Raw genomic sequence first — 22,356 nt, 5'->3', positions numbered from 1 at the left:
CACGCTTGCGTGCATGGATTAATAAATAAACGAACGAATGAACAAATCAGAAAAGTCCTCAGGAGACACTTCACCCTCTGCAGATCTTCCAGGAGAAGCTCCTTTCTTCCAGGTTTGATCACGTGACCAAAACATGGCGGACGCCAATTAAAAGTGCACGTTTCCGCCACTTGACGCGAAGGGAAGTTCATTTCCATGGAGATTAAAAAAGAAAAAAAAGAAAAAAAAAAAAAAGAAAGTGTTTTCGCAGCTGATCCTGCAGAGCGCGCTCAGTGAATGGGGGCTCGGCGTGCCCGCGCATGAAACGGGAACGCGCATTTTTCTATTTTTTTTTTTTCCCAGCGGCTCAGAGAGCAGAGCGGAGCAGAAGGGGAGGACAGAGTTCTTCTCTTTTTTTCTTCTTCTTCTTCTTCTTCTTCGTTCCTGCAGCGGGAGGAGGAGGAGGAGGAGGAGGAGGAGGAGGGAGGCTCCATGGAGGACCGCGGCGCTCCCACTCCGCGCGAAGGCACCCGGTCCCAACTCTCCGGCGCCCGCCCGGGAACCCCGGGGCGCCCGTAGTGCGTGTTTTTCCGGTGAACAGCGTGGGGAAAAGGAAGAAGAAGAAGAAGAAGAGGAAGAAGAAGAAGAAGAAGAAGAAGAAGAGGAGGAGGAGGGGGTCTGAAGTGGAGACGCTCGTCGGAGTTGCTGTTCTCCCCCCACGGAGGCTCCGCCGCGCCGGACAAAAGGACGCCTTTTACGCAGCGGGAGCGCAGGACCCGCAGGATGCAGGGGCTTTCGGCCGCCGGTGAGTTTCCCCTGCGTGGATCCGTCACGCATCCACAGCCGCCGAGCTCGGGAATCGAACCCCCCGCCTTCCCCCGCAACCCTCGCCGGCTGTCAGCGGAGCAGCTGCGGGCCGCGGCGCCGAGCCGTCGTGGGTTGGTCCGGGTTGGACCCCCGGAGGGTCTTGCGGGGGGGGGGGGGTGCGTGTGCGTGTGCGTGTGGAGGGACACACACACGCACACACGGGGTCACACTTAACTCCAATTATGATGATTAGAAATGGAATCAGTCATGCGTAACTGTAGTCTCTCTCTCTCTCTCTCTCTCTCTCTCTCTCTCTGTGTGTGTGTGTGTGTGTGTGTGTGTGTGTGTGTGTGTCTGTTCCACGCCGTGTCATGCAGAACTCATGAGATTTAGAAATGTGCTAAAAGTGAGCAGGGGAGACTCTGTGGTTTCCTCTCCAAAGGAGAAACAGTCCCACTTCAGCTCCATCACACAGATCAGGGAGTGTGTGTGTGTGTGTGTGTGTGTGTGTGTGTGTGTGTGTCCGGTGCGGAGGCGGTGTGTGAGGTCTCCCGGGGGTCAGCGGGCCCCGCCGCCAGAACTTTTAAATCTTCTACATAAAGGGGCCGCAGCCGAGGACGGTTCAGTCATATAATCAATCGGGCGATCGGTGGGTGGAATGAAAGGTGATCGCCAAATGTATTGATCACGGACGCGGACCTGAGCCGCGGAGATGGACGGCAGCCAGGAGACGTCACCGCTCCGTCTCCGCTGCCTTCACTTCCTGACTCAGGACGGAAATTCAATCATCGATAATCAATAATTGACGGGCGGTTTGATAATGGATCACCGACGGCGTCTGGATCAGGAGCTGCAGCAAAGTACTGCAAAGAATACTGCATTGGTAACATGGTACTGCATTGGTGATGTAGTACATTGTAGATGATGTAGTACTGTGTCAGTGATTTAGTACCGCATGGGGGATGTAGTACTTGTAGTACTGTAGTATATCACAGTATTGTGTTGGTCATGCAGTACTTGCAATGGTCACACACAACGCATCAGTGTTGGTGATCCAGTATGCAGTGTGTGTGTGTGTGTGTGTGTGTGTGTCTGTGTCTGTGTCTGTGTGTGTGTGTGTGTGTGAGTGGGATCCAGTACTGCGTGTGTGGGTGTGATCAGGTACCTTCCATGTGTGAGTGATCCAGTACTATGTGTGTGATCCAGTACAGTGTGTGTGTGTGTGTGTGTGTGAGAGAGGGTGAGATCCGGATCCAGCACTGTCTGTGTGTGTGATCAGGTACTGCGTGTATGATCCAGTACCGTGTGTGTGTGAGTGATCCAGTACTATGTGAATGATTCAGTACAGTGTGTGTGTGAGTGTGTGAGAGAGAGAGTGTATCACACTATGAGTGTGATACAGCACAGTGTGTGTGTGTGTGTGTGTGTGTGTGAGAGAGAGTTCCAGTACTGTGCGTTTGTGTGTGATCAGGTATTGCATGTATGATCGTGTACCATGTGTGTGTGAGATCCAGTACTATGTGTACTATACATGTGACCCAGTACAGCATGCACGTTCAGTGTGTGTGTGTGTGTGTGTGTGTGTGTGTGTGTGTGTTGTCCCTTGTCTCCCCCACCTCAGGCGGCCATTTTGGTCCTCCTAACCCGAGCGTGACCCCTCGAACCCGCAGGCCAAATGCGGAGCCCTTTCACGATGCTAGTGTATGTGTGTGTGTGTGTGTGTGTGTGTGTGTGTGATGAAGTGCTTCCGCAGAGGTGAGCGGCGCTGTGGACTCCCGAGTGTTTTCCGTGTTCCCCGTGGGAGGCGTGGATCCCACCTCCTCCCGGCTGACCGTCTTTTTCCGGCGTTTCGTGTTTCTCCCCCACACATACTTTTTCAAGGCCTTCCTCTTTTTTTTTCTTCCCCCGTTCCCTTTCCCTCTCCTCACACTGTCCCCGATCAATCTCTGCCCCTCTTCTCCCTTCCTGCCTTCCACTCCCCTTTACACACACACACACACACACACACACACACACACACACACACATGCACCGCCACCAGATGAAATATATCTTTCTTGCAATTCCCTGTGCGTTGCCTCCTCCTGCAGCGCCTTGAGGCCTGGATCGGAGTGTTTACCGTGGGAGTGTCACGAGGGCCGGAGGCGTCCCTGCGTTGGCTCAGCGGAGAGACTAAAAACACACACACACACACACACACACACACACACACGTTGTAAGAGGACGAGCTGTCTTCTCTTGTCACCTTGGTGGACTCTCCCCGATGAAGCGGTGCAGGCTCCGTGATGCCGGTGGTCGCCGGCGGCGTCCGGGACGCGGCGGCTGGACGTTTTGGATATTTTATTATTAACAAAAGCGACGCGACGGGTCGGTGTTTGACTGAGCTGTGTAAACATCCACGCTCTCTGCTGGATAAACACTGCACTCAGGAGCCGATCAGGAGAATGCCGGGAACTTCCTCTACATGGGTAACTCCCTCCCAGCTAGTGGGGCTACTGCAGTGATGTCACTGTGGGGAGGTAGTACTGTGGCGCTGATGTAGTACTGTGGGGCTGATGTAGTACTGTGACGCTGATGTAGTACTGTGGCGCTGATGTAGTACTGTGACGCTGATGTAGTACTGTGGCGCTGATGTAGTACTGTGGCGCTGATGTAGTACTGTGACGCTGATGTAGTACTGTGGCGCTGATGTAGTACTGTGGGGCTGATGTCGTACTGTGGCGCTGATATAATACTGTGCTGGTGATGTTATACTGTACTGGTGATTTAGTATTTTGTAGGTGATGCAGTACTTTGTTGGTGATGAAGTCCTGTGTTGGTGTTGTAGTACTGTGCTGGTGATGTAGTACTGCGTTGGTGATATAGTACTATGATGTAGTTCTGTGTTGGTGTTGTAGTACTGTGCTGGTGATATAGTATTTTGTTGGTGATGTAGTACTGCATTGGTGATGTAGTACAGTGGTGGTGTTTTGGTACTGCATTGGTGATGTAGTACTGCATTGGTGATGTAGTACTGTGTTGGTGTTGTAGTACTATGCTGGTTATGTAGTACTATGATGTAGTTCTGTGCTGGTGTTGTAGTACTGTGCTGGTGATTTGGTATTTTGTAGGTGATGTAGTACTTCGTTGGGGATGTACTACAGTGGTGGTGATTTGGTACTGTGTTGGTGTTGTAGTACTGTGTTGGTGTTGTAGTACTATGCTGGTGATATAGTATTGCGTTGGTGATGTAGTACTGTGTAGGTGATGTAGTACTGCGTTGGTGATGTAGTACTATGATGTAGTTCTGTGTTGGTGTTGTAGTACTGTGCTGGTGATATAGTATTTTGATGGTGATGTAGTACTGTGTTGGTGATGTTGTATTGTGTTGGTGATGTAGTACTGTGGCAATGATGTAGTAGTGTGGCGCTGATGTAGTACTGTGGCACTGATGTAGTACTGTGTTGGTGATGTAGTGCAGTGTTGGTGATGTAGTACTGTGCAGTGTTGGTGATGTAGTACTGTGCTGGTGATGTAGTACTGTGCTGGTGATATAGTATTGTGTTGGTGATGTAGTACAGTGGTGGTGATTTGGTACTGAGTTGATGATGTAGTACTATGTAGGTGATGTAGTACTGCGTTAGTGATGCAGTACTATGAAGTAGTTCTGTGTTGGTGTTGTAGCACTGTGCTGGTGATATAGTATTTTGTTGGTGATGTAGTACTGCCTTGGTTATGTAGTACTGTGGCAATGATGTAGTAGTGTTGCGTTGATGTAAAACTGTGGCGCTGATGTAATACTGTGCTGGTGATTTAGTATTTTGTAGGTGATGTAGTACTGCGTTGGTGATGTACTACAGTGGTGGTGATTTGGTACTGCCTTGGTGATGTAGTACTGCATTGATGATGTAGTACTGTGTTGGTGTTGTAGTACTGTGCTGGTGATATAGTATTGTGTTGGTGATGTAGTACTGTGGTGGTGATGTAGTAGTGTGTAGGTGATGTAGAACTGCGTTGGTGATGTAGTACTATGATGTAGTTCTGTGTTGGTGTTGTAGTACTCTGCTGGTGATGTAGTACTGCGTTGGTAATGTAGTACAGTGATGGTGTTGTAGTACTGTGATGTAGTACTGTGTTGGTGTTTTAGTATTACTTAGGTGGTGTAGTACTGTGTTGGTGGTGTAGTACTATGATCGGGATGTAGTACTGCGTAGGTGTAGTACTGTAGTACAGTGGTGGTGATTTAGTACTGCATTTGTGATGTAGTACTGTGCTGGTGGTGTAATACTGCCTTGGTGAGGTAGTACAGTGGTGGTGATGTAGTAATGTGATGTAGTCATATGTACGTGTTGTAGCACTGTGTTGGTGAAGTTGTACTGTGTTTGTGATGCAGTATTATGCAAGTTTTGTAGTACTGTGTTGGTGATGTAGTACTGTGATGTATACTGTGTTGGTGTTGTAGTACTATTTAGGTGGTGTAGTACCATGTGGTGGTTTAGTACTGTTCTCGGGATGTAGTACTGCGGTAGTGATTTAGTACTGCCTTGGTGGTTTAGTACTGCTTAGGTGATGTATCACAGTGGTGGTGATGTAGTGATGTAGTACTGTGTTGGTGATGTAGTACAGTGGTGATTTAGTACTGCGTTGGTGATGTAGTACTGTGTAGGTGATGCAGCACTGCATTGGTGATGTAGTTCTATGATGTAGTAATGTGAAGGTCTTGTAATACTGTGCTGGTGAAGTAATACTTTGATTAAGTACTGCGTTGGTGATGTGATACTATGCAGGTGTTGTAGTACTGCTTTTGAGTTGTAGTACTGCAGTGGTGATGTAGTACTGTGGTGATGATGTTTTACTGCATTTGTGGTGTAATCTTGCTTTGGACATGTAGTACTGCAGTGGTGATGTAGTACATCTTTGGTGATGAAGTGCTGTATTGTGACGTTGCACTGCATGTGTGATATAGTACTGTGTAAGTGATGTCACGCTGTGTTGACGATGTAGCACTGTGATGTAGTATTGCAATGATGATGTAGTACTGTGTAGGTGATGTAGTATTGCATTGATGACTTAGTACTGTGTTGGTGACGCAGTACTGTAATGGTGATGTAGTACTGTGTTGGTGATGCAGTACTGTAATGGTGATGCAGTACTGTGTTGGTGATGCAGTACTGTGCTGGTGATGTAGTATTGTAATGGTGATGTAGTACTGTGTTGGTGATGTAGTACTGTGCTGGTGATGTAGTATTGTGTTGGTGATGCAGTACTGTGCTGGTGATGTAGTATTGTAATGGTGATGTAGTACTGTGTTGGTGATGTAGTATTGTAATGGTGATGTAGTACTTTGTTGGTGATGTAGTATTGTGCTGGTGATGTAGTATTGTAATGGTGATGTAGTACTGTGTTGGTGATGTAGTATTGCATTGATGACTTAGTACTGTGTTGGTGACGCAGTACTGTAATGGTGATGTAGTACTGTGCTGGTGATGTAGTATTGTAATGGTGATGTAGTACTTTGTTGGTGATGTAGTACTGTATTGGTGATGCAGTACTGTGCTGGTGATGTAGTATTGTAATGGTGATGTAGTACTGTGTTGGTGATGTAGTACTGTGTTGGTGATGTAGTATTGTAATGGTGATGTAGTACTGTGTTGGTGACGCAGTACTGTAATGGTGATGTAGTACTGTGCTGGTGATGTAGTATTGTAATGGTGATGTAGTACTTTGTTGGTGATGTAGTACTGTGTTGGTGATGCAGTACTGTGCTGGTGATGTAGTATTGTAATGGTGATGTAGTACTGTGTTGGTGATGTAGTATTGTAATGGTGATGTAGTATTGTGTTGGTGATGCAGTACTGTGCTGGTGATGTAGTATTGTAATGGTGATGTAGTACTGTGTTGGTGATGCAGTACTGTGCTGGTGATGTAGTATTGTAATGGTGATGTAGTACTGTGTTGGTGATGTAGTACTGTGCTGGTGATGTAGTATTGTAATGGTGATGTAGTACTTTGTTGGTGATGTAGTACTGTGTTGGTGATGCAGTACTGTGCTGGTGATGTAGTATTGTAATGGTGATGTAGTACTGTGTTGGTGATGTAGTACTGTGTTGGTGATGTAGTATTGTAATGGTGATGTAGTACTGTGTTGGTGATGTAGTACTGTGCTTGTGATATAGTCCCACTATCCCTCCCTCCATATGAATTGTGAACAAATGTTTCTTTTTGCGAGTGAATGAGTGAACGCCGTCATTTCCGGATTATAAACTACTTTTTTCAAACTCTTTGAACGCTGCGGCTTAAACAAGGATGAGGCTCATTTATGGATATTTTGTTTTGGCTAACGAGCTTCAACCTGCCACGTCCCACCGATGCAATAAGCGTAAAATTCCCAGGCCGTTCAATCTGACACTGAAGAAGAGCGTTTTAATGGCTTTATCCATCCAAGATAGCGATCAGCCGGAGTATGACGAAGCAGGGACAGAAAATGGATGGATGGACTTTTCTGTGTTATTTATTATTATATAATAAAATTATCAATTTTTCATCAACCGTGTTACAGGAACTGTTAGGAAATAAAGCATTTCCAGTTCGTAGTTGTGGATGCTACCGGTAATTTAATTTAATTTAATAAAAAAAAAAAAAACATCTCATGTGGCAACGTGGACACCGGCGGCCTACAAATGTACACGTAGATTTATGTATTTATTTTTATTTATATTTTATCTAGATTTATTTATAGATGAGTGCAACCTTTATATATACACATATATTTATTCAGTTAATTTTATTTAGATTTAATTTAGTTTTGTTTATTTAGATTTATCTTTATTATCAGACAAGTCTATATATGGCCTATATATGTGCATATATTTATTTTTAGGTGCAGAGATTTTTTTTTATTATTGTTACAAAATCACCATAATATTCAAATTTAGTGATTACGTTAAAAAAAAGAACGAACAAAGATGGAATAGATGATTAAAAAAAATAAAAAAGGTGCGTTCATACTCCAGAATTTACGCCTTTCACCAGCTGTGACGGGCTTCGACGCCAGAGATTCCTCATGAACCAATGAATCATAGAAAACCAGCCGAGCAGGAACAGCAGTCACCTGGGTCGCCATGCCAACACACGTGTCAACATCTTAAAAGACAGTAAATTATAAAAAAAAAAAAAAAAAAAAAACAATCAGCCATAATTGATTCATTGATTCAAACCAAGCCCAGTGATGCTATTATTGTCAAATATTCCAGCGGCGTGGTGTCCTGCAGGCTCCGCCCCCTCGGAGGCCTGCGTTAGCATCGTTAATCCGCGACCGCGACTCTTTCTTGCAGCGCTTTGCTCTTTTCCGCTTCTTTCCGCTGGCTATACATTCCTTTTTATTACGGCCGGTGTCAGCGGAAGAGGGGTATTTTCGGACGGCGGGGGTTTTTCGGAGGGTCAGCCAAGGCTCTCGGCGGCGCCTCGCCGCCAAGAACGGCCATCTTTCCGCGCACGCCGCGTCAATGCCTATTCCAGTGGCTTTTTCTGCTGCGGAAGGAGCAGAAATACAAATGGAAATATAATATGTGGACGCACGTCAAGTGGAACGTGCGCTGATAGGACGGAGGTCCAGAATAAGCTGGAGGTGGTGACTGATCGGGGGAAGCGGGGAGGGATGGCGGCACATCACTTCTGATGTGATGATGTGCAGCCCGACAGAGATATTTGGTTCCTTTCTCTTATTCCATATGTAGCTCCACCATATGGAACCCGCTAGTGTTTAGATAGCAGAAATGTTGATCCGTTCTCCAGCACCAAAAACATGCCGCACTCTTTTGAACCTTTTTATGGGTTTATTTATAGCAAAAAAAAACAAAGGAATTAAAGATAATTGCTGATTATCGTTGTGTTTCTGCTGTTCTCTGTCTTCTTCTTCCCAGCACTTGTACTCTCGCTAACGCTAACGCTAATGCTATCTCCAGCTAGCCGGCAGTCATTCATCCACGCTAGCAATCACTTCTCCTTCTTCTAAGACCTGAGACCTTTGCTCCGTTAGCGTAGTCGCTCATTTAGCCACATCAGCCGGCCTTTAGCCCATCTTTGTTCTTCAGGACCGTTCAGATGGTTGCCTTCGCCGTGTCGTAGCGCTTGGAGAGATCTGGAACACTCACACCTCTCTCACGTTTAGCTATTATTTCCTTCTTCAGATCGACTGCAATTCTCCTAAACACAGCACTCGCACTTTTGAGCTTTTCAGGAGCCACGATGACGCTAGCTAACAGAAAAAAGCAAAACAAAGTGTTCTGACAGGAGATCACGATGATGAACGATGTAAACAAAGCACCGACTGTCGCTACGCTACAACGCAGAAATCCCTTGACTTTGTTTGTGTGTTCGTGCACCGAGGCTTGTTCGTAGCTCGATTCGAAATTTAGTGGTGATGAGTGAAACGTATCTCCTCCCAGAAGCGTGGTGAAGGTCCTGCTGCTCCTCATGGTGCATCTGTGAGAGGCTGAGACACAAAACACGATTTTTATTTGGCCGGTGAAGATACCTGGGTTTCTCGGAGATGCTAAAGGTATCTTACGATCAGGTTGCATGTAGCTACGCTCCGGTCGGGATCTCAGACGGGAGAAGATGATCTCCACGACCTCTGACAACCTGAGCTGACCTCTGACAACGGGAAGCGTCCAGGAGGCACAAGATGCCACCTCGTCCGGCTCCTGAAGATAGTCTTCTTGGCAGGAGAAGGTCAGATGGAGGAGAGAACAGGAAGACAGTTTGAGTCCCAATCCTGCAAATGGGGGATCTTTTTTTCCAGGTCACCCTTCTCCAGCAGGTATCCAAAGCGCCGCTCCTCCGAGGAGATCTTCACCCTGCGAGGTCTCCTCCATCTCCACGCCTCCCGATTCATGTGTTCGACAGCATGACTCAGTTCGGGGCCGGCCGGCGGCCCCGGGCTCTTCCCCGCCTGCCTGAGTGTCACATTGATTTCCCTAATGGTGGTCATGTGTGCTTCCTGCTGCTGCGTCGACATCAGCCGAGATGCCGGAGCTCGGCATGTGTGTGTGTGTGTGTGTGTGTGATCTGATTCGAGTAGAAGTGCGTGATGTGATGAACCCCTTTCCTCGCAGCCCGTTCTCAAACGTATATCGTCAGAGTTGCAAGAAGTCCAAGGGGAAGGCATTGAAGGTGTGAGGTATGAACCCAGCAGGAGGAAACATCTCTGCTCTGAGTGCTGAACTGGTTGTTCTGGATGTGGCCTCCTCCTCCCGTCCAACAGGTTTCCCACCGGCGACCGTTTCAAATGTTACTGAGGTATTACGGCGAGATGGAATGAAAGCGTGTTTTCGTTGTGACTCCACGCCCAACCGGAGAAGGTGCAGGGCCTTTCGATGCTCTTCTTGAAGCTTCGCCGGTGATAAAAACCCCCTGAAGCTCCACGTGGGTGGATATTGAATATATATATATATTTATGAACGCGCGCATTCTTCAGGGAAACAGCTGCAAAATCGATTTTAACATTAGCGAGGTTGAAATCTCAGCCGCTGAGACCTGCAGGTTGCAGGAGCAGCGATTTCTCGCTGCACCGCCTCCGGTCAGATGAGAAGGTCCGTCCGTTTGCTGTTAGCTCGGTTTGTGTGTGGCGACGTCGTTGCTAACAACTCATTTATTCCTTATTATCTCCACCGCTGGACTCGGTGTTGTGGACTGCAGTTTTCATTGGACGTGAGGCGGGTTCACCCCGGACCAATCGCAGGGCTGCATATAGAGACGTCCAAACGTTCACCCTCTCATTCACGCGTCTGAACAATTCAAGGTCTTCAATGAACCTCCTGCCTGTTTCTGGAGCAGGAGGAACCTGGAGGAACTCCATGTGGAGAACATGGAGACGCCAACCAGCGCTTTGCCGCCGTCAAACCCTCCGGGAGAATGCAAACGCGTCCACGGATGATTAGATGCTATTAGGAACGTAGCTGGTTGCCAGTCAGCCTTGAAGGAGCGTCCAAAGAGGCCACGGAGAAGAAAACTCTGACGGACACATATGGAGCAGGAGACGGGCGACAGCCGAGAGCACGCTTCCTAAAAAAAACCCATGCTATTAGGATGTTTCTGTTCGGAGCTGCAGTCCTTCCAGCACAATCTGTTTATTCTGGAGGTCTCTTGGCTTATTCTAAGGTCTAGCTGGGACACACACACACACACACACACACACACTCAGAGAGCGGAAGTGACCTAGTTTTCCTAAATGGTACCAACTGTTGAGGCCTTCTGGAGACGGACAGAGTTCCTCCGTGTCACACAATAAAGGAATGACATGGTGAAGGTCCCTCCAGACCCCCGATTAATCCGGTTCTTGGTTCGCTCCGCGTGTTAGCCAGATGCTAGCCTGGATTCCTTTTGTTTTTTTGCAACACGTAGGATTGAAACAAACAAACAAACAAATAACGGCGGGAATGAGAGAACCTGGAAGGGGGTCAGCAGCCACCTTCACGCCCTGAGAACCTCCCGGTCTGCAGGCCGGTTCTCCTGCGGCCGCCTGGATCTGGGTCTCCTCTCCAGTCTGCTGTCTGTCTGCTCGGGACCGGCCCTGATGAGGGGGATTTTCCTGGGAAAGTCATATGGAAAGAAAAGGCTTTAATAGTAAAAGCATGTTCCACTCAGTCCCTCTCCCTTCGGTGTGTGTGTGTGTGTGTGTGTGTGTGTGTGTGTGTGTGTTTTATGAGTGGAGCTCCTTCTTCGCACACTGAATGCATTGTTTTGTTTTGGGTTTTTTCTTTTTTTTTTTTTTTTTTTCCGATCTTCATCACAAGAACTGACTTCCTGGACAGTGCGGTGGGGGTGGAGGTCTCTGGAGAGGGGGATGGAAGGAAAAGAAGGAAAAGGTTGAGGTGGAGGTCACGTCTAGGCCGCGGCAGATGGTGAGCAGCAGCAGAAGAAGCGTCCCAGGAGGTGGATCTTGCAAATATGCTGTTTGGCAATCGTTTTAAGGGCAAGTCAACAAATGAAGCAGGTCCACGGATTCATTCATTCATTCATTCATTCATTTATTTATGAATTCATTCTCTATATGGCTTGTCCTGTCGGGGCGGGGGTGTTGGAGATGAGCCCAGCTGTTTTGGGGGAGGAGGACCCGTCCATCACATGAGTAAATATAGAAATGCAACTGTTCACCCTCTCATTCATGTGAGTTATAGAGACAGACACCCGTTTAATCACTTGTCTGCACAGTATATAGAGACATAAAACCATTCACCCTCTCATTCACTCATCATATACAAACATACATCCATTCACCCTTTCATTGACACAACATATAGAAACCTACATTTGTTCATCCTCTCATTCACTTTGCATTTATAGACATGTTACCGTTCATCCTCTCATTCAAATGTCACAGACTAACAGCCATTCACCCTCTCATTCACTCGTCATATCGTCCGACATCCATTCACCCTTTCATTTATGTGGCGCTAGAGACATCCATGCATTTACTCACTCGTTCACTTGTCACAGAGAGCTACGACCATTCACCCTCTCACTCATTCATCATATACAGACATGCATCCATTCATCCTGTCACCCAAACCTTGTATAGACATACAACCGTTCATACGTCACTGATCCACAACCGTTCATCCTGTCATTCACCCGTCACATAGAGAGATACAACCATTCACCCTTTCATTTACACTTCATATAGAGACCTGCATCCATTCACTCACTTATTCACATTCATCCTCTCATTCTGATGTCCTCCCTCTCATCAACATACATTCGTTGACTCACTCGTTCACACGTCACACCGAGATACGACCGTTCGCCCTTTCATTGGGATGGAACGGAGATAAACATCCATTCACCCTGTCATCGTTCCCCTTAATGAGCGAAACGCGAGGAGGTGTCCGGTCTCAAGCTCCTGGTCTGCCGAGGCCTCTGAGCTCCAGACTCCAGATCGGCTCCTCGGGTTCCAGGAAGTTCGATCTCCTCCGGACGGCCAAACGAACCCGCTAGAAAATCCATCTCTTGATCGATTTTGTGCGTCCGACTCCTCCGTCCGCCGCTCAATCACGTCCGCTCACCTTCCTTCAGGGCTCCCGGCCAATCGTTCGCCTCCGTTCACCCCGTTCCCCTCGCACTTCCTGCCCTCTCACATCCCCTCACCTGATGCGACCGTGAAACCGCGTCCTCCTCGTCTTCCTCTCCGCAAACAAAGGCCGTCCTGTGTTGGATTCTCCAGCTCTGCCCCTCTGTTGTCATGAACCATTGTCTCTCTCTTTCCTCTTCCTTCCCTTCCAGCCGGAGGAGGACCGAGGAGTTTTTCCACTTATTTCCATCTGCAGCGTTGAACGCCACCCGCAGAACGCCGTCTCCTCCAGTCTTTGGCTCACGCTTCCACCCCCTCTCCCCCCTTTGCACCCCTTCTCCCCCTTTTTCTTTCTTTTTTTTGAAACGTCATGACTGTTGGAATATTTCTCTAACATCCAACAGAGGGGATTAGGGTTGGGGGTGGGGGGGGGTGATAGTTTTGAAAGTTGCCACGTTTGCTTTGGCCGGTCTCTAATCGGCGAACCCGGCTTCATGCGAACGTTTGTGTGATTATTTATGAACGTCTCCTCCTCTGACTCAGCTCAGATGCGACCAATCAGACCGTGTCACTCCGAATCTCGGCGGTTTTTATCTTCACCACCAAAATACTGACTCATGAAATTGCAGCTTTCTTTTTTCTTTTCTTTTTTTTTTGCCAAATAAAAAAAAAAAAAAAATCCCTGCCAAAGCATGCAGCTGTCGTGCAGGATGTAGTACCACCTCCTCGCCACTAGATGGCAGTATAGGTCTATTTCTGATGGTGTTTCCCTTCACAACAAGAGAAACAACTCTAAAAATGAGTTTTTTAAATCCACAAATGACTAAAAATATCCCGAGTTGTCTCCCTTCATCCTCTCAAAGAGACTTTTCCTTTATTATCTCAGTCGTTTCGGGCTCGCGGGCTCATCTGGGCCGAGCCGCTTTCATTCCAGGTGTCAGGAGGAGGTGATTCACACCAAAGGTCACCCCGGCAACAACAGGCCGACTCACCGCCGTCTCCCCGCTCCTATTATAGTCTGCGCCGCCCCGCCGGCCATTCGTCACGCTGCTCCGCTCTGCCTCCGCAGACACACACACTTCAGTTTGGTGGCAGTCAGACCCGGACCTGCAGAGAGCGACCTTCTTTTTGTTTTGTTTATGTTTTGTTTATGTGATGTGTGAATGAGAGGGTGAATAGCCGTGTCTCTATATGACCTGTGAGTGAGACTGCATTCATCTACATGAGGTGTGTGTGAACGAGTGTTTGTTTGTACAGTGTTTGGATGAGAGGGTGAATGGCCGCCGGTTTGATACGTGAATGAACGAGCAAATAGTTGTATGTCTTTACATGACATGCAAACGTGAGGGTGAATATTTATTTGTACGGCATGTGAATGAGAGGGTGAATGTTTGCAGGTCTATTTATGATCAGAGGATGAGCGGTTGTGTCTCTTTAGGGTTTGTGAATGAGAGAATGAATATTTTTTCCTATGGTGTGTGAATGAGAGGGTGAATAGTTGTAAATCTCTTCATAACATGCAGGAGGAAGTGAATGTTTGTTTATATGACTGAATGACAGGGTGGAACGTCTTTACACAAGGTGTGAATGAGAGGGTGAATGGTTTTATCACTCTATATGACGCGTGGATGAGCGATTGAATTTTGTGACGTTTGAATGAGAGGGTGAATAGTTGTGTGATATGAGAGCCTGGATCTCCTCCGGCCCCCCGTTGCATCTGAGCGCAGGACCCGAGCATCCAGAATAAAAGCGTGCATGACGACGCTTCCCAGAGATTCTCCGTGGAGAATCCCCTCCCGTCCCTCCGCCTCAGGATCGGCGTTTTCCCGGTGGCGTTCAGCTCTCAGCACCGGACAGGCCGGACGCCCTCGGCTAACGAGGAGATGAGAGCTACATCCACACAGATGGATCCTGTTCCTCCGGCCCGCTGGAGATCAGCCTCCTCAGCTGTTTCAGGCTTGAAGCAAAATTTGACTTTTATTTTTCTCTTCCCACCAAGGCCCTAATTCACTAACAAGCACTTTGTTAGATTTACAACAATCCCGAAAGGTTAAAACGTAATAAAACTGAGAAAACTGCCGGAAGGCCGCATTACGTCGTGCGTATATGTGTGTGTGTGTGTGTGTGTGTGTGATCTTGTTGTACCCATGTCAGCAGATTCCCTGAGAAGCCTCCTGCTAATTTAAACACCCGCAGCCAAATTGTTGTTATTAATTGGCTTCCAGAACATCCTCGAAATACAAAACACGCGTTCAGCCGTTAGCTCTGCTGTCAAAACCTCACAGCGCTGAACGATGGGGGCCCTTTGCATTCACACACACACACACACACACACACACACACACTGTGACCCCGCTGCTACATGCTAGCTGCAGCTCCAAGCCGTGCTCTCCGACGTCTTGCTTCAGAAAATATGATCGGCTCGAAGCTCTCGGTTTCGCTGTTTGGGAATTCCGAGAAGACGTGTTTGGCATTCATTTGAAATGTTTCCCCGTTGTCTTTTCGGCGCCATGGCAACGGCCAGAGGTTTAATGAGAGCGGTGACTCTCCTTAGAGACGGACCAGACGGTGTTGCAGTTGCAGGGTTTGTTGCACCGGCGTGAACGTTTACAAAATATATGAGCTGCTTAACGGCGGCGCAGCGGTCAGCGCTTCCCTCCTGGCGGCCAGAAGGTGGATTCCCACAGGAGGTCCTTCTGTGTGGAGTCTCCATGTTCTCCACGTGTCTGCATGGGGTTCCTCAGGGTTCCTCCAAACACACGCAGGAGGTTCAATGGAAACCCTGAATGGTCCAGATGTGTGAATGGTTGTACGTCTCCCGGCAGCGACCCCGTCCAGGCCGAACGCCGCGGCAACTTCACGCGCAGGAAAGTGTAGATCATGAATGAATAAATGACTAATCTTCTTCTCCTTTGGACTTTTCCGTTCATGGGTCTCCACAGTGAATCCACCTTCTCCATCTAACCCTGTTCTCTGGATCCTCCTCTCTCACACCAACTAACTTCACCTCCTCTCTCACGACGTCCATAAAGCTCCAATTCCAGCATCCGTCTACCAATATCTTCCCTCTCCCTCCTCCGTCCATGACCCAACCATCTCTGACCTTCTCTCCAGAACATCTACCATGTTCCGTCCCTCTGATGGACTCATTCCTGATCCTCTCCATCCTGGTCGCTCCCAAAGAGAACCTCAACATCTTCATCTCTGCCACCTCCAGCTCTGCCTCCTGTCTTTGGGTCATTCTCAGCGTTTGTAGATCATCTCCCCACCGTCTCCTCCACCTCACCAGCTGAACGATGTGGAGAAAATCGCCCGAAATCCATCACCCGGTCTGCCGGTCCCTCCGGTAATCACACCAAGATATAAATGACGGCGGTTCTGCAACGCGTCCGCCATCTTTCACGCTGCTCTTTTGGGTGCGATCCATCATGTCACATCACGAATACCCTCGAGTGTGTAGAACACACTCACACACACACACACACACACACATCGTGACCCGCCGCCCTCCATGTTTCTCTACTTTCAGCGTTCGCCGCTGCTCGGCCGCTGCGTCCCGCCGCCCCTTTTCCTTCCTGGCGGTTTCACGTTGTTCCCGCTCTTTTTTCCTCATTTGAACTGTTTATTTTTACCCACTCCGTGTCGGTGTCCCTCTCCGCTGCACATTAATCTCTGCTGAGCCGTGCGTAATCACAGGCCATCTGGGCACCGCGGGCAGAGATGAGCCCCGCGGCTCGTCAGATGACCCGAACCGTTGTGTGTGTGTGTGTGTGTGTGTGTGAGAGGGGGCGCACACAGCTCTCAAACACACCCAATACACACCGTCACACCTTTACTGCTCGCTAACCTTCACGGTGGCGGTCGACTCTGTCGGAATCAGACCCAGAAACGCGGCGACGTCGTTCTGCGTAAATCACATCGAGTAAAAGGACGTTCCGGCGGAGACCCGGATCCGGCTCAGTAACCGGCGCTATTTTTATTTTCTGCTGCTCCTGCAACTCCTGGAGTCCTCGCTCACCTTTCCTCAGCGCAGGAAAATAAAAAAAATCACCCTCCTTAAACTCATTCATTCATCATTTGCAACACTTATCCTGCAGGAAGGGTTTGGGGGGCTGCAGCCCGACAACTAAATCACACAAAACCGATCCATGGAAATCAAATGTATGAACCCACGGAGGTGAGGACTCCAAACTGGAGTGTGTAAAAACACACTCCAGGCCGAGCCAACGTTGATGTCATGTCCTTAAAACAAGACAGACTGAATTGTTGCTTCCAATGTGGACGGTTTGATTTCACACGTGGAGTTACATTGTGTTGTTGAAGTGTTCCCTTTATTTTTTGGAGCAGTATATAAATAGAATACTATTCCCCCTCTCATGGACGGAAATATAGAAGCGAACAACCACGTCATCTAGAGACACAACTATTCACCCCCTCATTCACATGTGATAAACATTCAGTCATTAATGCTCTCGTTTACATGTAAACCAGAGACACAACTATTCATCCTCTCATTCATATCTCATATTTAGACAATCATTCACCCTCTCATCCACATGTTATCGAGAGAAATTTGCCCATTCACCCTCCCATCCACACCTTTCGGACGATGTTTGTTTGTTTGTTTTGTTTAGAACAGTGGTTCTTCACCTTGTCGGAGGTACTGAACCCCACCTGTTTTACATGCGCATTCACCGAACCCTTCTTTATTGGATGGAGGATCGTTTCGTCGATGGGTACAAAGAACAGGCAGAGTAGCCTTTTCGTGGAATCTGGCTCCCTTCACCTTGAATCCAGCAAGCGCTATGTTCTTGTAGTTCCCATCTCCATGCAGCTGAAGGAAGCCTTCCCTTAGTTTTGCCGGTGCCGGACTAGAATTGCTCATCTTGTCTTTGCAAATCATGCGGTTAGGACATCGATTCCAATCGCGTTCCGTCATACGTGTGAATCCGTATTGTACGTATTCTTCCGACCGCTTTCTTTTTTTGCCCGACATAATTAGTATGAAGGGATTAAAGTATTCAGAAAGAAATCACATGACTCACCATCACGACAGTCACAAGTTACGACAACCGAGCGCGCCGAAATCCCCGCAGCACGGATAGGCTGAGCTACGTAGCGTGATCGCCTGCGGCCAGTGATGTCATCACCAATGTGTGTCTTGACCTCCGCCGAACCCCTGAGACTGACCCGCCGAACCCCTGGGGTTCGATCGAACCCAGGTTAAGAACCACTGGTTTGGAAGTTTATCAGGACAGTGTATAAATACATTAAGCACAGAGGCAGAGATGTTTGTACCAGATTATAGCTCATAGCTAATTTCCATCTGTAGTCCTGGACAATACATGTCGGGTCTCCATGAACCTCCTGCATGTGTCTGGCCTGATGGAGGAACATGGAGGCTCCGCGCCGAGGAATCGAGACGCTGGCGGCCGCTCGCCGCCGTACGTCTTGAACGCCGCGTACCTCGGAATGGGAAACCCAGGCAGGAGGTGTAATGGAAGCGGCTTCGGTCCGCCGATAAGCCCCGGCAGGATCCAGAAGGGAGAAGAACCAAGATAAACATCTGTCATTTCGCAGGAACCTGCGAAACCCGAGCATTTTATCCATGCGATGCAAATTCAGGAGGGTTTCCAGGCGCGTTTGACCGAACCGCCGCCCCGTTCCCTTTAAAAGACGGCTTAAAAAAAAGAAAAGAAAACACAAAATCCTTCTTTGCTGTAACCTGTTTTCCTCCAAAGTGGGCCAGCCGTCTCCCCGACGCCTCGCTAACACAGATACATTGATTAGACGTCCCGGCCTCTTTGTAATTCAAATAACCTCCTTCTGTGGGCGCGGAGGTTTAAATATTAATAATGAATTAAAAGATCCTCCTCCGGGTGAAATATTAATGACTGCGCCATGAAAAGAGAAGCCTATTAGGAGAGGGCGAAGGAGGCGCTCATTAGCGCCGCTTTGATTCGGAGGAGTTGTTGCGGAGGCGGCCCTGGACTGGGAGGGAGGAGCTCCGCAGACAATCCTTCTTCAGAGATGGAGAGAAAACCTTGACCTCCGATGACGGCTTGTTTTCACCGGCGTTACAAACACCGGTAGATAAAAAATCCACAGGTTCCTCCTCCTTCTCCTGGAGGTGTCGGACGTTCACGTCAGGGACGCGTTTCCTGGTCCGATGCGGTTGGAGGTTGGATTCCCCGTTGCGGAGTCTCCTTGCTGGCGTCTGCTCGGGGTTCCCCAGGGTTCTGCGGGTTCCTCCAGACGTGTGAATGGTCGCGTGTCTTCATACGAGGCCCCTGTGATTGACAGGTCCAGGCCTCTGGAGATAGACATCACGAATAAACGAACAAATGACTTCTCGGAGCGTTGAGTGGAGACCCTACGTTCTCTGGAATGAAGGAGTGGATGGTTGCAGGTCTTTATGATGAGAGGGTGAACGTCAGTCTGCCCCTCCATGTCTTTTTCACAAGTTTAGAAATTCATGTCTGGTTTTTGACACCACAAACCCACGCAGATTACATTAAATTACATTACATTACATTACATTACATTTGGCAGACACTTTTATCCAAAGCGACTTACAATAGTGGACACAGGGACTGCAAATAACACTTGCAAATACAAGATGCAGGGGAAATGCTTCATCTAATGCTCCATCAGATGCTCCATCTAAGGCAGTGGACAATAGCAGAGATGTTTTATGATTTTTTTTTTCAATTCTGGCCACGTCATCATGACTTGTTCATGCATAGAACATAACATTTTATTCCACCTGCAGTCTGTGCCTCATCTGAAACCCCTCCCTCAAAATAGAAAATCCTGGACACACCTGCACACCTGCACTTTCAACTTGCAAAATACATATTTTATTGCCTGTTTATATATTGTTTAGTTATTTTATTGCCTATCTGTATATTTTACATATATTTTCTATTTTATACAGTTTTATATTTGTATTGTCCAGGACTACAGATGGAAATTAGCTATGAGCCATAATCTGGTACAAACATCTCTGCCTCTGTGCTTAATGTATTTGTACACTGTCCTAATAAACTTCTAAACGAACAAACAAACAAACCCCTGGCAAATAACACGGAATAATGACGAAAAGATTAGGCAAGAGAAAAATAGATTCAGAATGCAGGATATTTAACCTGGTAGGTGAATTTTACTTGGTAGATGTTGGTGTCAGATGGGTTTCATAGCCCGCTTGCTTTCTGGTTTCACAGTGAATTTGATATGAGAGCTGCAAACAGTTTATCTGTGAAAAACTTGAAAAGGGTTTTTTGGTCATTATTATTTCATAAATAGTGTAATTATTCATTTTCTGTTTTCCTGTCAAGATCCTAGAAAGGGTTCATTTTTGGTCACGTGTGTCTTTCTGGAAAGCAATAAATGTTTAGACGCTTCTGCGATCGCCACACTTTTTGTTACAAACTGGGCAGTAAGAGAAGGGAAAAGTTTGGGGACCCCCGATGTAAGGTGTGAACGAGGGGGTCTGTCTGGGCCTGGTCGGGTCGGTGGGTCCCCCCCCCCCCCCCCCCATCCACCCCCCCTCGTCCCAGTGACAGCTGGGAGGGGCCGCAGCCTGCAGGATAAACCCTATAAATAATGAATGGGGTCTAAGAATGTTTGTTATTAGCAGCTGCATCTGCCCTGATTCCCTGTGACCTCGGTCCCCGGCTGCTGGTCGTCTGGCCGCCGCATCTTCTCGACGTTAAAGACGCCCCAGACGTGCGGATGTGTTGAATACGTACCCCCTTTCCCCCCCCCACCACCACCACCGCGTGTCTCGGGGCGCGCTGAGGTAATCATACGCATCCATGGCTGTTTTGTCCGTCCCCGCCAGGGCCCTTCTGGAAAAAAAAAACAGGGTTGGGTCGGCGTGCCGTGGAATGCGACTTGTCTCCATGACGACGGCCGGCGTCCTCCTTGGTGTGTTTTGTCTGGAGGGTGCGAGCCGAGGCGCTGTTCCTCTAATTGATCCGAGCCATTAAGAGTTATTTATACATTCAGATATGTGTATCAAGTCCCCTCTGATGCTAAGTGGGCTAAGTCCTCAGTGTCCCAGCTGTTTGAAGAGTGTGTGTGTGTGTGTGTGTGTGTGTGTGTGTGTGTGTGTGTGTGTGTGTGTGTGTGTGTGTGTGTGTGTGTGTGCGCGCGATTCAAATTCAGCACAACCCTTTGAAATGAAGCCGGCTGAAGTTCTGCAGGGAATTAAAGGAGGGCTTCATCAGCGTGGCACGTCGGGGTCTGTCCTCTTGCTGATGGTCGCGGAGGTCGGAGGTCGCGGAGGAGGAAGGGCGGCGTCACGTCGTGATCCGCGCACGCACGCACGACGCGCTGCGAGAATCGACCTTTTCCTCTTATTCTGGAGCCAGCAGAGGCTCGCGGGCTCCATCAACCCGTGTTTGCGACAGATTGCCGCGCTTTCGGCGGCTCCGTGTGAACGAGTGGACGGATAATCAGGCAAAGTTGGGTCTCGGCGGACAGATGGAGGAGATCATTGTCGTGATTATCGGCAGCGGTCGGGGGTGACACCAGGGCGGCGGGCGGATGAACCGAGCCGGCGTCTCTTCATCTGCACGTTTTGCAGGCTTTTTTTTTTTTTTTTTCTTGTTTTTAGCTTCAACTGGAAAGATTGAGGGAAAGCAACCCGAGTTGGGTCGGCGCCTCGCGGGAGAAACCGGGACCATGTTTTCCCAATGAACTCTGGATTTAATTTGCATTTACCGGACTGATCAGATGTTTCTAGAGAACCTTCAGGTCAGTGTGTGTGTGTGTGTGTGTGTGTGTGTGTCTGTGAGTAAAGCAAAATTGAAAGGTATATCCCTGTCTTCTACACCCAGGAGGGTTAAAGCCACCATGGTATCATGTTAGCCATTAGCATGTAGCTGTTAGCACTAATAGGTATGTAGTACAAGATAAAATAAGATAAGATAAGATAGATTGGGGGCACAAGGGGTAGCAGCATCAAATTGTGAACATCAATAAATATGTGGGTGAATATATGTATATAATATAAGGTAAGATAAACTTTATTGATCCCCATAGGGGAATTATTTTGTCATAGCAGCGTAGCAGTTATAGGTAAGCTAACCCGAACCCTAGTCAATAAATATGAATATAAATATAAATAGAGATGGAATAAGAGAGAACAACAATAGAAACATCGAGGATAAGAACGGACAACTGAATAGAACAAAAAAAGACAGCAAGGGTGAAACTAGACAACCAAAACGACAAGAACATGGACGGGAACGTCATCCTTCCTTCTGCGTTCTGGTGGAGGCAGAAGACATCCACAAATGTCTGACGTTGTGCTTGATCCTGGAGGGAGGTTGTGTTCCTGTAGGTCATCTGAAAGAGTTTGGTCCTGACCTGCTCGTTTCTGCTTGTGACACGATAAGTGTGGAGAATCAAAAAATGCAGAAGAAGTAAGAGCTGGAGAAGAAGCAGGAGAAGAACCTCCCGTCTGCCACCTGGCTCTGTGTGGGCACTGGAGGTCGGCGTGGAGGAGAAGAAAC

General features: G+C 48.0%; 1 protein-coding gene and 1 long non-coding RNA gene across 3 annotated transcripts in view; one reads left to right on the top strand and one right to left on the bottom strand.

Annotated features, from left to right (window-relative positions):
* The first annotated feature begins 315 nt into the window (after positions 1 to 315).
* Positions 316 to 22,356, top strand: part of fgd (faciogenital dysplasia) — a 59,689-nt gene continuing 37,648 nt past the window's right edge. The window contains exon 1 of one of the 2 annotated variants that reach the window (XM_086141656.1): positions 316 to 784. In XM_086141656.1, the coding sequence (XP_085997782.1) occupies positions 763 to 784 (22 nt within the window). In that variant the 5' untranslated portion in view covers positions 316 to 762. Of the gene's footprint in view, positions 785 to 21,273; positions 21,596 to 22,356 lie in introns of those variants that run through there. The other variant, XM_086141657.1, reaches the window with a different exon arrangement.
* LOC147214549 (uncharacterized) lies at positions 8,776 to 11,360 on the bottom strand. Its single transcript, XR_015104370.1, has 3 exons — positions 11,215 to 11,360; positions 9,335 to 9,481; positions 8,776 to 9,259 (listed from the first exon to the last, which is right to left on the bottom strand). It is a non-coding gene; the product is annotated as an uncharacterized LOC147214549 (long non-coding RNA).

Source organism: Fistularia commersonii, chromosome 34 (genome assembly GCF_037954325.1).
Source record: "Fistularia commersonii isolate RoL2024-O1a breed Wild chromosome 34, RoL_Fcom_v1.0, whole genome shotgun sequence".
Lineage (NCBI taxonomy): Eukaryota > Metazoa > Chordata > Actinopteri > Syngnathiformes > Fistulariidae > Fistularia > Fistularia commersonii.
This window is presented reverse-complemented; position numbering and strand designations above follow the sequence as displayed.